General features: G+C 40.1%; 2 protein-coding genes across 3 annotated transcripts; one reads left to right on the plus strand and one right to left on the minus strand.

Moving 5' to 3' along the window:
• Positions 1–856: 856 nt before the first annotated feature.
• Positions 857–3,610, minus strand: tlcd5b (TLC domain containing 5b). The gene is made up of 4 exons (XM_063895057.1): positions 3,414–3,610; positions 2,971–3,166; positions 1,966–2,499; positions 857–1,740 (listed from the first exon to the last, which is right to left on the minus strand). The coding sequence occupies exons 2-4, from the start codon at positions 3,158–3,160 to the stop codon at positions 1,637–1,639; spliced, it is 828 nt and encodes a 275-aa protein (XP_063751127.1). The 5' UTR covers positions 3,161–3,166; positions 3,414–3,610; the 3' UTR covers positions 857–1,636.
• Positions 3,611–5,145: 1,535 nt separating this feature from the next.
• Positions 5,146–14,388, plus strand: rcc1l (RCC1 like). 2 transcript variants are annotated; one of them, XM_063895056.1, is made up of 12 exons: positions 5,146–5,189; positions 6,582–6,867; positions 7,105–7,234; positions 7,364–7,492; positions 7,618–7,684; positions 8,110–8,161; positions 8,369–8,453; positions 8,660–8,841; positions 10,698–10,785; positions 11,372–11,545; positions 12,533–12,618; positions 13,303–14,388. In XM_063895056.1, exons 2-12 carry the CDS (start codon positions 6,583–6,585, stop codon positions 13,378–13,380), a joined length of 1,356 nt encoding a protein of 451 aa, XP_063751126.1. In that variant the 5' UTR covers positions 5,146–5,189; position 6,582; the 3' UTR covers positions 13,381–14,388. The 2 variants fall into 2 exon arrangements, with proteins under 2 accessions (XP_063751126.1, XP_063751125.1); XM_063895055.1 differs by having other exon boundaries at positions 5,171–5,319.
• The last annotated feature ends 911 nt before the right edge of the window (positions 14,389–15,299 follow it).

The raw sequence follows: 15,299 nt of genomic DNA on the forward strand, positions 1-15,299 counted from the left end.
AACCGATCTTTAGATTCTCCTGGCATTACCTATTATTTTTTGACCTGTTTTTAATAAGGAAATAAGGTTTTTATCAATCAGACTTAGAGAATGGATCACCAGGGACTACAACATGAGGGTTTTCTTAGATTACTAATGAAATCACTTGGAAAAACAGTGCAATCTTTAAAAAAAAACTGCAGCTATGAAGACAATTGTGTGTAACATCACAAAATATAATGGACACCATAAGCTTTTCAGAGTGCATGGGATTTTCTTAGATAGAGCTTTATTTTTTGTTTTGCAGAAAGTTTCTTTGAACATTTTCAAACCCATTTTACTCCCCCCTGTCGTGTTGTGAGGAGGTTTTCCCCACCGGATAATTTTTGCACCAGGCTGAGACCATCTTCAGCTTTGAACAGCGACCTGTTTTTCCATTTTAGGTACATAGATTTCCTCATCAAACCACTTCACTTGGACTGAAAACACTCAAATAGCCGCAAGACTGCACACGGATTTTGGAGGCAAGATACACAAGAAAATAAAACGAATGAGGAATATTTAGACTGTTTTCTGTGTAAAAGAATATATCGTACAAATATGACTGTATATCAAAGGTTTTGTGTTTTTTTCCACCTTGAAATGTTTTAACACAAACTACTTAGAGGGTGAAGAATCCATGTATTATGAATCTGTTTTATAAATGTTCTATTCAAAATGTTGTGGTTATTAAATAGCTATTGACCCTGTTTGTTCAGACCAAAATTCAACCAAGAAGATTTCATCTGTTGGAAAAAATCGAGTGGCGCTTAGTTGATCATTCAGAACTACACCTGCATTTCCCACCGATCCCAGTGCGCCGAAACACGAAAAAGATCTTAAAAAGCGTATCCAGTTTTTGTGTGTTGATTTCTTTTTCTCTAGCCAGACCTACATACTGAGAACAATCGCACACGTCGCTCTCTGGGAAGTGATATCCAAAACTACACATGTGATTACCGCTAACAACCATAGGTGGCGCTAAATTGACTAAACAAAGATCGTAATGACAGATGGAGTTAGCCACGCTTTCCAAGAGGTCCACTAAGTATTTTTGCTTTGGCTTCTTTGAGGATTTGGTTCTCTCGCCACGTTTTATCAAAACATCGCTCTCTTGAAATCCAAAATCACACCTGTAATACCGCTAATAGCCATAGGTGGCGCCAAATTCACAAAACAAAGATCCCAACTAAACGAGAATTCATTCACTTTCTTCTGAAAGTCCATTTGGTTTTGGCGTTCTTTGAGCTTGTGGTTCTCCCGCCACTTTTTACACTTCACTCTATTAATTTCTTGTAGCCAAACTGGGCGATGTTCACCAAAAAATGTAACTACATTTCTATAAAAAATATGAAAAATGGCAACGGCAAGCAATGTCACGGTATAAAAAAGGAACGCACTGGACTACCGCAGCAAACATACTTACTGAGAAGAATCAGGAGTGTTGTTTCTTTGGGAAGCAATATCCCAAAATCACACCTGTAATTACCACTAATTGCATTACATAGCGCCAAATTGACAGAACATAATATGGTCGTAAACGAAGAGCGATTTAGTCTCTCTTTTCCAAACATCCATTCAGGTTTCATGTGTTTACTTCGGTGAGCTTTTGGTTTTCTCACCACCTTGTATCACAAACGTCGCTCTCGTGGAACTGAACGTTTTGTGCATTGACGTCTTTCAGCTTGTGGTTCCCTTGCATCCTTTTATATTCGTATATATCTGAAAAGAGAGATCGAAAAATCGGCACAGTTATTACCTCCATTTGCTTTAGGTGGCACCAAAGTGACAAAACAATGATCATAACTAATGTGTTGACCAATTTGAGCTTTTGGTTCTCTTGCCACCTTTTATCGCAACTGAAATCGTAACTGTAATACCACAAATGCCCATAGGTGGCGCCAAATAGACAAAACTAAATTCCAAACTAAACAAGAATTCATTCACATTTTCCTGAAAGTCCGTTCAGTCTTTGTGCCTCTCTTAGCTTGTGGTTCTCCTGCCACTTTTTATACTTTGCTCTGCTTTTCTTGCAGCAAAACCGGGCGATGTCCACCATGAACACCCAGGCTAGCGCATACATGGCCACGCCGCCGAGCTTCATTATCAGTGTTGTCCTCGGAGACGTCAGCTCGCAGTAAAACATCACCGTGCCCACTCCTATGCGTACGGTGGCGAACAGCACGATGAAAAGTACATCCACGGTGTCGCCCAGCAGGCTGTCGTAGAGGCCCAGCTGCCGGAGGAACCAGCGCGTCTGCAGCAGGGGGTTCGTGATCTCGCTGCCTAAGATCACGCCGCAGGTTTCGACACCGGAAACGCCCATGATCAGCGACAGCAGGATCCCCACGATGCTGCCGGCGTGGTGAGCCAGCATGAGGGGGCCCTCGGTGTGGTAGAAGACGCACCAGCACATGTCGAAGAAGAAGTAGCCGAGGCAGACGGCCAGAGAGAACGTCTGCAGCTCGCTGTTTTCTGCACCTGCGGCATGGAGAGGAGGGTTAGATGTTACGTAAACACACCTGTTTTAAGGGCCTTCACCGACAACATGTCACTAGAGACGCAAATGTTTAATGAATTGAGGTTAAAACGACTAACAACAAACACACGTGACTGCAATCACACACAAATGGATTATAAAGAGAAGGAAAATAACTAAATACTTAATTACCTTAAACTTTGAGTTAATTTCTACATTTATTTGAGACTCAATTTTGTGTGATGGGGAGTTAATGGGAGAGAAACTGTTTCTGGAGGCAAATTGTAGCCTTTGTAGACCATTTACATGCACTAAAACCTATAAAACACACTATAGGAAAGGGTTATGCCAAAAAGCATAACAGGGCTTCTCTAACATAATGAAATAAAGGATGTTTTTTTCAGGTATTGTTTCCCTCTTAAAGTGTAGTGACACATTTAAGGAGATTTAAGTGTTTTTAAAAAATACTTTACCTGCATGTGTGAAAGGCAGTGGTCCGTCTATGAAGAGGACGTACGCCGTCAGCAGCACGATGACGACACCGTGGGAAAAAGTGACGAGTCTGCAGTTCCACTCGGCCCCCCGCTGAGCGAAGGTGTAGCAGAACAACAGGTAGAGACAGAACCAGCCAATCAGGCTGCAGAACACCTCCAGCACCGGCATGGCTGTCTGTGTGTGGGAGATTCAGCAAAAAAATAAATACAGATTAAAAAAAGGTCAATTTGTGTTTGATTTAAAGATCAAAGTGAGATGCTTGTGGTTATTTCATATTTCATTTAGTTTATTTTTGTATTGTGTCCCGGTAATGTTTTGCAAAATGTAGGCCAAGGAAATGTGACAATTCACATATCAGTATCAATATCCAATTACTTTTTCCAGTTTAAATGCAGTGTGACAGACACACACTGTAGCTTACCTTAAATCCTCCTCCCCGTGCTAATATTCAGGATGCATGCAGAAAATTACTCCAGCATTTGCACGCAGCCTCTGCCTCCATCCCTGTTTATATTCCATAAAAAATACTCCACAAATGTCAACGTATTTGAAACATGCAACACATGCTCACAGTGATGCCATGTGCACGCCACTATAGACAGTAAGTGCGTCCTTCACCCCGTCCCCCTGGATCTCAGACCTGATCCTCTTAAAGGATTAAAGTCTCTCTGCAGATATACCTGCTTTTAGACGCCCGGCTTCAGCCTCATAAAAACCTGACAAAAAGGTATTGTATTTAACGTGTTTCGAGAGCATTTTCAGATGTATTGCTGCAAAACCGTTGACTCTGATATGTACAACATTTATTCAACCGCTCTTTACTAAATGTTCTGATATGAGGTCTATACATGTGCTGTTATTTATATAAATGAAGGCGTCAAATGACAGTGTCCTATGCTGTGGACATGTTGCTGCATAAACCCCCTGCAGGTGAGTGACAAGTGAGACTCACCTGATGGGCCTTCAGCCTTAACCCACTTCTAGAGTCCCTCTAATCTGACACCAGAGTAGATTATCAGTCGGTTATGGACACTTGAAGCAACTTCGCTTGAAGGAGGTTTTCATAAATAGGGACATTTATCAACATTTTATCCAACCTTGTAGTTCTACATTTGTTTGACTCCTAAACCCTCAACGTATGAGAAATACTTGCTTTTTTGCCAAAATTTCAATAAATAAAAAACACATTAATGCCAGAGATTCCTCCAAATACAACAGTGATGCTATTTCAACAGACCTCAGGTTGGACTTTCTTTTTTTTTTAGAACGTTCTGCCATTACATGACAGAATGGGACAGTTTTATACCAGGATAGACAAGCCCCTTCACTGCCCATTTTTAAAACTCGTCTTCAAACCCATTTCTATTCGTTGGCTTTTAACCCAGCATGAGACTATGTTTCTGTATTTGTTTCATTGGTCTTGTTGTTTTTTGATATTGTTTTGATATTGTTTTAGTTGTTTTGTGTTGTGTGCTACGTGTTTTTATCCATGTGCAGCACTTTGTTTCAGCTGCGGCTGTTTTTAAAGGGCTTTATAAATAAAGTTGAGTTGAGTTGAGTTGAGGCTATAAGACTGCTGAACTCCTGAGCTCTGTGAATGTCTACTCACATCTGTTTATAGTACACATATCTATATATTATACATTTCTGCCATAAATATCTGTTTATACGTAATATATGCATCTGTCTATACCTCCTCATACAACAGTGTAAAGAATCTAAATTACTGTACAGTATATATGTATATATTTTACATCCTTATTGTTGTTATTGTATATATTTTCTTGTCTAATTTTTACACTAGTGTATTTATCTTATTTGCACTATGTATGCTGAGTTGTTGGAGGAGCCTGGTATATAAGATTTTCATTGCCAACATATCTGCTGTGCATATGACAAATAAAACCTTTGAACATACATTTTATACAAGATTTATAAGAAAACAAGCTTCACTTTAACTTAAAAGAAACATCTTAATATGTTATATCATTTCATTGACTTTTATAATATTTTTAAAGCATCTTTGTTACGTGACAGATATTATAACAGTGTGTAGAAGTACTTTTTCATTTGAATTGAATACGTCTACCACCACTGCTGCGCACACCTGTACTACACCCTCCCGTCCAGCAGATGGCGCAGTGCTTCTTTAACGTGAGGCAAAGAAGAACATCCGGGATACTTGGGTTAACTAAAGGTAAACAACAGTTAAAATGACATTGAAGTATTTAACTACAATTTCATATAATTCACATCGCTTTATGTACAGCACGAGTTAGATTTCAAACCTTTAAAACACATTATTAAACCCGGAATAGGAAGGGAAGGTGAGTTAAATCGATCTCCGAACACGTGGTGAAACCCCGATCATAATACTGATAATTTAATACTTCTGTTGTTATTGTCGTTGTTTTATTGTAGCTAAAACAATGCTCACTGTCTTACACGAATTATTAGGATTCATTCTTTTATTCGGCATTCATTCAATTCCCCAAAAACTTATTTTAGGATCATTCTAACCTAAATTGGTCGTTTGACCGGTGTTTGTGAACGACTGTTAAGTGGCAGTAACAGTAATGAAGGAGCTAGCTAATGGGTAGGTCAAAATGTGATATTTAATTAAAGTATAGAGTTGCTAAATGGACCAGAATCAAGCCGAATTAACTAATTGACCCTGAATGCTTAAAAGGTCTCCAAGTCTCCTAGTATAGGTTGTTCAATTTTCAATTAGACTACAGCAGCATATTGTAAAGCACACTTTTTGTACAGGGGTTGGTGCTGTTACATTTCCTCTCAGCAATTTAATAAACAGGTGTACGGTTCTAGTTGCTTATCAGAACTTAAGATCAATTAATGCAGGTTAAACGTTCAGAGTTTTACTATACATTTAGTTTCTTCTGCAAGAGTTTTGCAAAACAAAAGTCTATTTTTCAGATTGTTTTACACTGATTTTCTCTTTTGTCCAATGAAAATCAACTGTACGATTCTATAAACATAAAAAGGACAATTAAGTAATAGTAGACTTTCTTCTGATATACTTCAAATAAAAACTTAATCCAGGTAAATAATCTGTGTAAATGTGAAATAATAGGTTCAATAATTACATGTGCAAGGAGGACACATCTGCCACTATGGTTTTTGTTACTTTTACAATATCTCTCATCATTATTTACAGTTAATAAAATAATTAAAATCAATGGTCCATCTTTTGTTTACTGCACTGTTAATATTAATAATATGTTTATTGTACCGAGTCTTTTATAACTTTTTTTAAAAGTTATTTTTTGGGGGGCTTTTTGCCTTTTATCGGATAGGACAGTGGAGAGTGACAGGAAAGTGTGAGAGAGAGCCGGGTTGGGATCGGAAAGGACCACGGGTCAGGAATCGAAACCAGGGTTGCCGGCGTACGGTGCAGGTGCCCCAGCCAGTTGCGCCACGGCGAATCTTTTGTAACTCTGACAGGAATTTCCTTCGGGATAAATAAAGTCTTATTATCTCCATAAACTAAATTGTGGGCTTCTCATGTCATGACTACAAACCCAAAATCCTCACTTTATTAAACTATTACCTGATATTTCTCTTCCTGCAGGATGGCTCTTCCTTGTGTGCGTCACTGCTCTCCACACCTGAGCAGAGGTCTGCAGGTGTGTGGTTATGCGACCCTTAGTAAATCCTCCATCCCACGAGAGAGAGCCGCCACTGGTCCGGTGTTTCAGTATGTCGGCCAGCACAAGAAGCCCAGCCACAAAGTGTTTGTCTGGGGCTTCTCCTTCACCGGCGCCCTGGGGATCCCCAGCCTGGTGGTGCCAGACAGCGGAAGGAAGAAACCGCGCAAATACCAGCTGACTCCGTACCGCCTGGACACTGCAGAGCAGGTGAAAGCAGCTTTAAAGAGCTTCATATTGGGCCTCATATTTAACTTTACTGTCACAGATGAGTCAGTAAATCAGGAAGGAATTCATTTAAAAGTTGACAGCAAATGGATTCATCTTTGCTTCTCTACTAACTTGATAAAATAACAAACATGTCAGTGATAACAGTAATCTCTCAATTAGTATTACAAAGAACGTGTGGGAGGTGTTACAATAAAACGTTTTCTTCTTCTGTGGTAGATTTCGTCGGCTGCTTGTGGTTACGGCTTCACTCTCATCGCCTCACAGACCAAAGATGTGAACAAGCTGTGGGGCATGGGCCTGAATAAGGACTCTCAGCTCGGCTTCCAGCGCACACAGGGCAGCCGCCGTGAGTTGATTTAAAACATTTTGCTCTAGAATATCTTAAAACGGCATTACAATTCAGTCTGCATCTTCCGTGCTTCTTTCCTTCTCTGAATCTGTATCACTATCAAATGTCTGCTTTCTGTGTGTGCAGATAAGAGTTATGACTACGTGTTGGAGCCGTCCCCGGTGGCTCTTCCTCTCCATAAGCCTCTGCAAACCCAGGTGCTTCAGGTCTCCTGCGGCCGAGCTCACTCTCTGATCCTCACCGACCAGGAGGGAGGTAAGAGACTCACCCTGCACCACACTCAGCCGAAACCAGGTCCACTTGGTTTGGTGCTCTGAAGCCTTTTCAGGATTTAAAACATATTTTTCTGCACTTTCTCATTGCACTTTGTCTCTATCTAGTTTTCAGTATGGGCAACAACGCGTACGGCCAGTGTGGGAGGCGGATCATTGAAGATGAAGTTTACAGGTTTGTCTTCACTCACAATATAGTTAATTTGATATATCGTAAGCTATATATATCATCACATAAGATTTCTTCTTGTATTTTCTTTTCCAAAATTCTGACTTTTTCTTTCTCCAAATTTCGACTTTTAAAAATGTCCCAATATTTTCTCATTATTCTAACTCCTTTTTCATGTGGCCCTTATCATCTCCTTTCAAAAAGTCCCACTTTTTGTCTCCACATTTTTTTTCTTTCTATTTTCTTTTCAAACTTCAGATTTTCCTTCTCTCCAAATTTAGACTTTTTGGAATTTCTGACTATTTTTGGAAATTATCATTTTTTTCCTAAACATCCTGACTTTTTTTCTAAATTTCGACTTGGTCTTGTAAATCTACAAGTTGTCTATCTATATGATGGATGATGGATCTGTTTCTGTTGTGTTCAAACAGCGGGAGTCACACCATCCACAGAATGACCGGCTTCAGCAGCAGAGTCACACAGGTGAGTGCGGATCATTTCTCCTGCTATGAGACCTGCAGGTGCATTTAGATGCGACTGAGTCACCCTCACACCCTCCCAGTGTCATGTGTCAGTGTTTCATCCAAACATCTACATTTTAACAAGCTTCTTTTGCATGTAGATTTGGTTTCTTTTTCCCCAATTCAAATGGGATTTTACCGCTGAACATTTTCCTTCCTTTATTTCCAGGTGGCGTGTGGACAGGACCACAGTCTGTTCCTCACTGAGACAGGGAAAGTGTTTGCATGTGGATGGGGAGCAGATGGACAGACTGGTCAGTGAACTGTAAAACAATACAGTGAATGCAAACACATTCATTCCCAGCCTTATATGTATTCTTTCAACCCCTGTTTATACAAAATAAAGTGAACAGTGTAACAATTCCATTAACCAACTTCAGACAGTTTGTGGAGGATTTCAATTTTGAGGTGGCATTAAAGATGACACCTTTTTCAAAATGTTTGATTCCTCTTCCTCCAGGTCTGGGTCACCACAAAGTGAGCTGCAGTCCGGTGGAGGTGGGCGGGGATCTGTCGGGGGTGGAGGTGCAGCAGATCAACACATATGGAGACTGCAGCCTGGCCGTGTCTAAAGACGGAGATCTGTACGGCTGGGGGAACTCTGAGTACCTGCAGCTGGCCTCCGTCACCGAGGCCACACAGGTGAGAGGAAACCAGTGGCTGCGATGAGCTTTAATCTCTCGTATGTCTTTGATTTTGGCGAACAATTATAAGGCATATTTCAAGCAATTATCTGCCTTTTTGTATTTCTATGGATGCACAAATTGCACATTTCTTAGCAGATACTGATAATGGTTTTATTTATATTTATAAAATCAATCAAGCATAAGCATTCAACTACCTTAGATAGAACTTTATTTCAGAAACGAAACACCTTCTTAAAGCCCCTTTAGCCTGACATACAATAACCTACTCAACGAGAACATTTATAAAATCATCAGAGGTTGCATTTGACTTTTAATCTGTTATTAACCTGTCATTTTAAAACAAGATGACACATTTAGAATAGCATCAAATTCCCCTTCAAAACAAGCTTTTATATCAGCACTTATATGAAGAATAAAAACAACGGTCACTTTTCATATCACCACACGAAACCATCAAATCACTGCAGCCCTTTGGCCTAAACAGCACTTATACATAATGCAGTTTTACCGTGTATTAGCCTCAGACAGACGACTTCTCATGACAGATTTAATAATTGGGGTTGCACACTCTGCTGACACTGCAGACAGAATTAGCAGCGGCAGCATTTCAGAAAAAAGCTGTTATGGCAGAGAAACGATCGGAAGGCAGAACGACTCTCTGAAACACAGGGGTAAATTACTGTTCTTGAAGGAAAGGGTGTCACTGGGAGGAAATCCTGCAGGACGAGAAGAGAGGAGAAGGGAGGAAAAGAAAGGAAAGGAAAGGAAAGGAGAAGAAAGAAAGGAAAGGAAAGGAGAGTATTGGAGAGGAAAGGAAAATAAGAGGGGAGAGGAGAGGAGAAGGCAGTAGAGGAGAGGAGAGGAAAGGAAAGGAGACAAGGAAAGGAAAGGAGAATAAAGAAAGGAAAGAAAAGGAGAGTAGTGGAAAGGAGAGTATTGGAGAGGAAAGGAAAATAAGAGGGGAGAGGAGAAGGGAGTAGAGGAGAGGAGAGGAAAGGAAAGGAGACAAGGAAAGGAAAGGAGAATAAAGAAAGGAAAGAAAAGGAGAGTAGTGGAAAGGAGAGTATTGGAGAGGAAAGGAAAATAAGAGGGGAGAGGAGAGGAGAAGGGAGGAGAGAGGAAAGGAAAGGAAAGGAAAGGAAAGGAAAGGAGAATAAAGAAAGGAAAGAAAAGGAGAGTAGTGGAAAGGAACGGAGAGTATTTGAGAGGAAAGGAAAGGAGAGCAAATGGGTGGAGAGGGAAGGAGAAGCAAAAAAGGAAAGGAGTTGATAGGAAAGAAAAGGAGATAAAAAATAAGGATGGAAATAAAAGGAGAGAGGAAAGGAAAGGGATGGATGGAAGGAGAGAGGAAAGGAAAGGAGAGATAATAGAATCAATACAAATATTTGAAAGGTTAGGTCAGATCAGCCTTCACCATGATGGAATGAAGACCTTTAGATTTTAACATCATCATTTTGAACCTTAACGTGTAAGATATGTAAAAAAGAATCATCATATTTTCACTTGAAACAAAGCAGACTGTCTTTGCACGAGTGCTTCGATGATTGATTGATTTTATTCATGGATATAGAAGCGAAAAAACTACCCAAATATATAAAGAGGACTGTAGAGAGTCCCTGGTAATCCATAGCAGTCCTTAATGTAATCCCTGGTGATCATACATGTCCTTAAAGCAATTATAATACCGAAAAAAGCACTAAAAATAGAAGCACAACAGTGTTTATAACATGAGAAAACATAATACATATGCCCATAACCCACCTGTCATACGTAATTGGTCAATTAGAAAAAGAAACCTGAAATATATCTTCGTTTTCTGCGCTCAATTTGACATGTGTTTTCTCCTCGTAGCTTAACTCTCCTCGACGTCTTCCTCTGACCAGCTGTGGGAAGCTGGTGCAGGCAGCATGTGGAGGAACACAGGTAGCTGTTCTTAACGGTGAGTTCACACACACACACACACACACACACACACACACACACACACACACACACACACACACACACACACTAGAAAACAACAAGATTAAAAAGAGAGTGAGCAAGAGAAGGACTGTAGATTCCAGACAGACTGTTTTGGAGTTTTGGCTTCCTCAACAAGGACATATTGTCTGACCTGAGAGCTCTTTTGGTTGCTCTATAGTTTGGTGTTGGAGAAGTGATTCCACATGCGGCCTCTTGGTGGCATCACAGATCACATACTTGTTTGTCTGGTCAGTTTTTAAGACACCAAGACAGGTAACATTTGTTAAAGGTAGTTTTGGATTTTGTGTCTATCAGACTTCCTGATGTGGGGTTTCCCCTTATTGGTGTTATGTAAATGAGGACAACAAGCAGAAATATCTCCCTCTTTGCAGTCTCTTAATTGACCATTTTTAAGGGTGATATATGTTTAAAGAAACCAGGGCTTGGATTGATCAAGTGTCTTAGAGGCAGAAATCGGTTCTCTCTCCGTGAAACTGTTCTTCCTACTTTTCTGTATTATGTCGTTGCAAAAAATACCATTCTTTGCAAATCTGTTCCAGATAAAGGAGAGGTGTTTGTTTGGGGCTTTGGCATTCTTGGAAAAGGTCCCAAACTTTCTGAATCCTCGACCCCGGAGATGATTCCCTCCATTCTGTTCGGACGCTCCGAGTTTAACCCCTCAGTCGCCGTCACCAAGATCCGCTGTGGACTCAACCATTTCGCTGCAGTGACGGGTAACTTTGTTCTATATATCTAAGGAATAGTTCAACCTGAAACATTATTAAGTGTGTACAGTACCCATCCCCAAGGCTCTCTAAAGTTCTAGATTTCTCTGCAGTATTGTTGAGAAGAGCTGAGAAAGAAAAATGAAAAGCCCACCAGAACAGACTCGAACAGAGGCCCAATGAAAGACAGCAAAGAGCCTATTTAATTACAGATAAAAAGCACGTTCCTGTGCGGCTTTATCAAGATGTCTTTTATCCGTTCTTGGGAATTTCCTTCATGGGAAGATAATCTGGAAAATGCTTTATTTAAACTAAACAATTAAGGGGAAAATAATTTTTGCTGTCTTTCTTTGGCCTCCTTAGAAGAGAGAGGAGAGAATAGAGAGCCTCCTTCGAATTGTTTCCGCTGATATACTTTTGTTTATAGGTGTATAGATAACTTTAGCTGGGACTTTAAAAAGCCTACGAATAAAAGAACTTTAAACAACTTCATCTGTTTTTATATTAAATCAATTAAAACACCGTATTAATCCCAAGGGGAAATGATGTTTCATGACAGGTGCACCTACTCAAAGTAATACCTGTTTGTATAAAGTTAAAGTTAAATTGTGCAATTAAAGCTGTTGTAGCCACTGAGAAGCAGCTCCTTAGGCACAGGAACACATTTCTATTCCTTTTAAATCTGAATAAGTGAAGTCAAATCAGTATCTCACCATCAAATACAAGCGTTCTGCTGCCTAAGCATCTTGTTTTCGTTAAAGGATGTAAACTCATAAACAGCAGAGTCATTCTGTTTACTCCAGTCTGAAGAGCTTAAAGTGAGGCACACACGTCTGGGAGGGGGGGGGGGGGACAGCATGCTTGTTATTATAATTTTTTTTGTCATATTCTGCAAAGCTCATCCCAGTGAAAGCTCCGATTTATCCGGCCTGCAGCTGCTCTGTGTGGAGCTCAGCGGGCCTCGCAACGTGACCATGTTTGATGCTTGTGTTGCAGATCGAGGCGAGCTCTTCGTCTGGGGGAAGAATGTGAGAGGTTGTTTGGGAATCGGGAAGAAAGACGACCAGTTCTTCCCGTGGAGAGTAAGACAACACTGATTCAATATTGGTCATGCAAACAAAAAAAGAGGCAACCATGCAGCTGAAGCACAGAATGCACATACTGTACAGAATATATTTCACTCGTTTCTTCATATTTGGGAAGAAACTGGTTAAGATTAGATATTTTTACAGCAGATTTCTATCCTTTCAAGCCCTTTCGAACGGTTTGTTATAAAATCATGTGAACAAAGTGTTTAAATCAGATCAGAAAGGCTTTATTCATCCCAAACACGGACTTTATGCTAATTTTCAGGTTTCATATTTGTATGTAGTGCCTCTCCTGTGACAGGTCTCCGTGCTTTATTGTTCAAAAAGTTCTTTATTTATTTTAGCCTTTGCAGACCATTTACATGCACAAAACCCCATATAGCAGACTACAAGTAAAATATGTGCTTCTGCATCAATCAAGCAACCTTAAACAACAGCAATAAAACAATGAAATCAGCAGTACTATGTAGCGTGTCATTTTGCAATAGCTGGCCAGATATTCCATATTACTGTTGTTTATAATCTTCAATGCATAATAAGTTGTGAAAATGAAAGGTATCTGCAACTTGGACCAAAGAAAAGTTAAAAAAATGCTCAAATTAAACAAAATCCAAGAAAAAGGTATGATTTTACTCAAACTTGGTCCCTTTTTAACAGTTTGTGCATGTTTTCCCTCAGGTGACCGTACCTGGTCAGGTGGTGGACGTAGTGTGTGGTGTGGACCACATGGTGGCACTGGTGAAGTCCCTCCTGTGAGCTCCTGCAGCAGTGGATGAAAGGTTTGGATGTTTGACCCCCCCCTCGGGGCCCCTCAGGGATCCGATCGGGGGCCACGCTGGAGTCTTGAAGCCAGCTGCTCTCCACAGGCGACGAACCCTCGTGTCCCTCGGCCCAGCTGTGACGTCAAGCCGAGTGCACGGCGGTCGACTCTGCAGCAAACTGTCCCTGACACGACTCACTTTACCCTGCATGAAGGTCATCTGAGAAACGCTTCAAAGGACAGTTTTGTTTTATTCCAACTGGAGCTGAAGACGAGGAATCGATTCAGCCAAGCAAAACAGAGAAAGAATGTGAAAAATCCTACCATCACAGCATCTCCCAAAGTGAAGATTCACTTGCTTGCTTTCTCTGTTTTGTGTAATTGTAAACTGGAAAACTTAACGTTTCTCAAAACAAGTCCTTCGACGGAGACTGAGATGGGGATTTTTCTGTATTTCTGACATTTTATTGACTTAACAACACATTTAAAAGATTAATTACCGCTTAAAGTTTTATTTGCAGCTCTGATTACAATTTGAAAACCACAGGAGAACTCTACAAGACACTATTTGTTTTGGTTAATGCTGTAAAATGTCATGATTTGATTAGCCACTAAATGAGAAAATAACATTGTTAAAATGAACCAATTCACATCGGAACAACATAGCTCTTACGCTTTTTAATATGAGCTCAAATGATGTGTTGTGGCACTCTGCAGACAAGTGAAATATATGTTGAACATTGTTCCATTTGTAAAAGCCAGCTTCAGCAAACAATGCACCAAAAATGTATTACCTTGCTGCCAGCTGAAATAGAGGTGAAGGCCCTCCGCCGTGGAGAAACTCGACTTGAAAATCAATTCTGCAACAGGAATCTGTGTCATCAATAGTGCGTGCATAAAGTGTTTAATGTTGTACCGTCTGGATGTTTCAGAAAATGAACCCACTATTCCCACAGTGATAGTGTGTCATTCAATATGCTATGTAAAAATAAATGTTTTTTTTTACCAGCATCCATTTTGCTTTAATAGATAGTAGATACAATTTCCTTTCCCCCAATTCCTATACAGGCATTTTGGACACATCTGAAGCTGATCTACACGGTAACCTTGACTTTAATGTAGTGATTTTAACTGCTGACAGCTGAACGACTGTTTCTTACAGTACAGCGTCTGCAGGCGCTGCTGTTGTTGCAGGACCCTTCCCACTGAGTTCCTGTTTGGTGGGGCCATTCATCATTGTGACAACTCGAGGGCCCCTCAGGGAGCACGGAAATGTATGACAAAACTACTGAGTGAGCACAACACATACGGTACACTTTTGATCAATCTGTGAAGCTGGATCAGAGTGGGGACCGTTTGTAAAAACTAAAAAACACAATTTTCTCCAGCTGTTAGGTGTCACATGAGTTTTGGCAAACCTGCTATTTGGGTAGTACTATATCTGGAATTTAGGGTCATACTTTTCTATAGATGGGTCTGTAGGCAAATTGAAAATGAGTAGGTGAAACTAAGGCAGGAATCAGACTGTTGATAAAGTAGTCTTAATTTGAGGTAGAAAAGTCATCCAACTATGCATCTGGGTAAACTTGTGGTGAGAGTTTAGTTATCATGGCAAACATAATGTTAGAATATCAGTTAGCTAACTCTATCAATTGTTTATCCATTACTATTTCAACTTTTAGCTCACTATTTCAACACCTAATGACTTTTTGCTAGCTTTTTCTACTGATATTGGTCTAAGCTAACTTTTTAAACATTACTATAAGCTATTACTTTTTGTTGCTAACTTTTATGTTAATATCTCAACAACTAAGAACTTTTTGCTAGCTTTTTCTACAGATTGGTTTAAGTTAGCTTTTACAACAGTTTGTTGCTAATCTTTAGCTCACGATTAACACTGTTTGATCCATTACTA

This window comes from Eleginops maclovinus, chromosome 11, assembly GCF_036324505.1.
Source record: "Eleginops maclovinus isolate JMC-PN-2008 ecotype Puerto Natales chromosome 11, JC_Emac_rtc_rv5, whole genome shotgun sequence".
Lineage (NCBI taxonomy): Eukaryota > Metazoa > Chordata > Actinopteri > Perciformes > Eleginopidae > Eleginops > Eleginops maclovinus.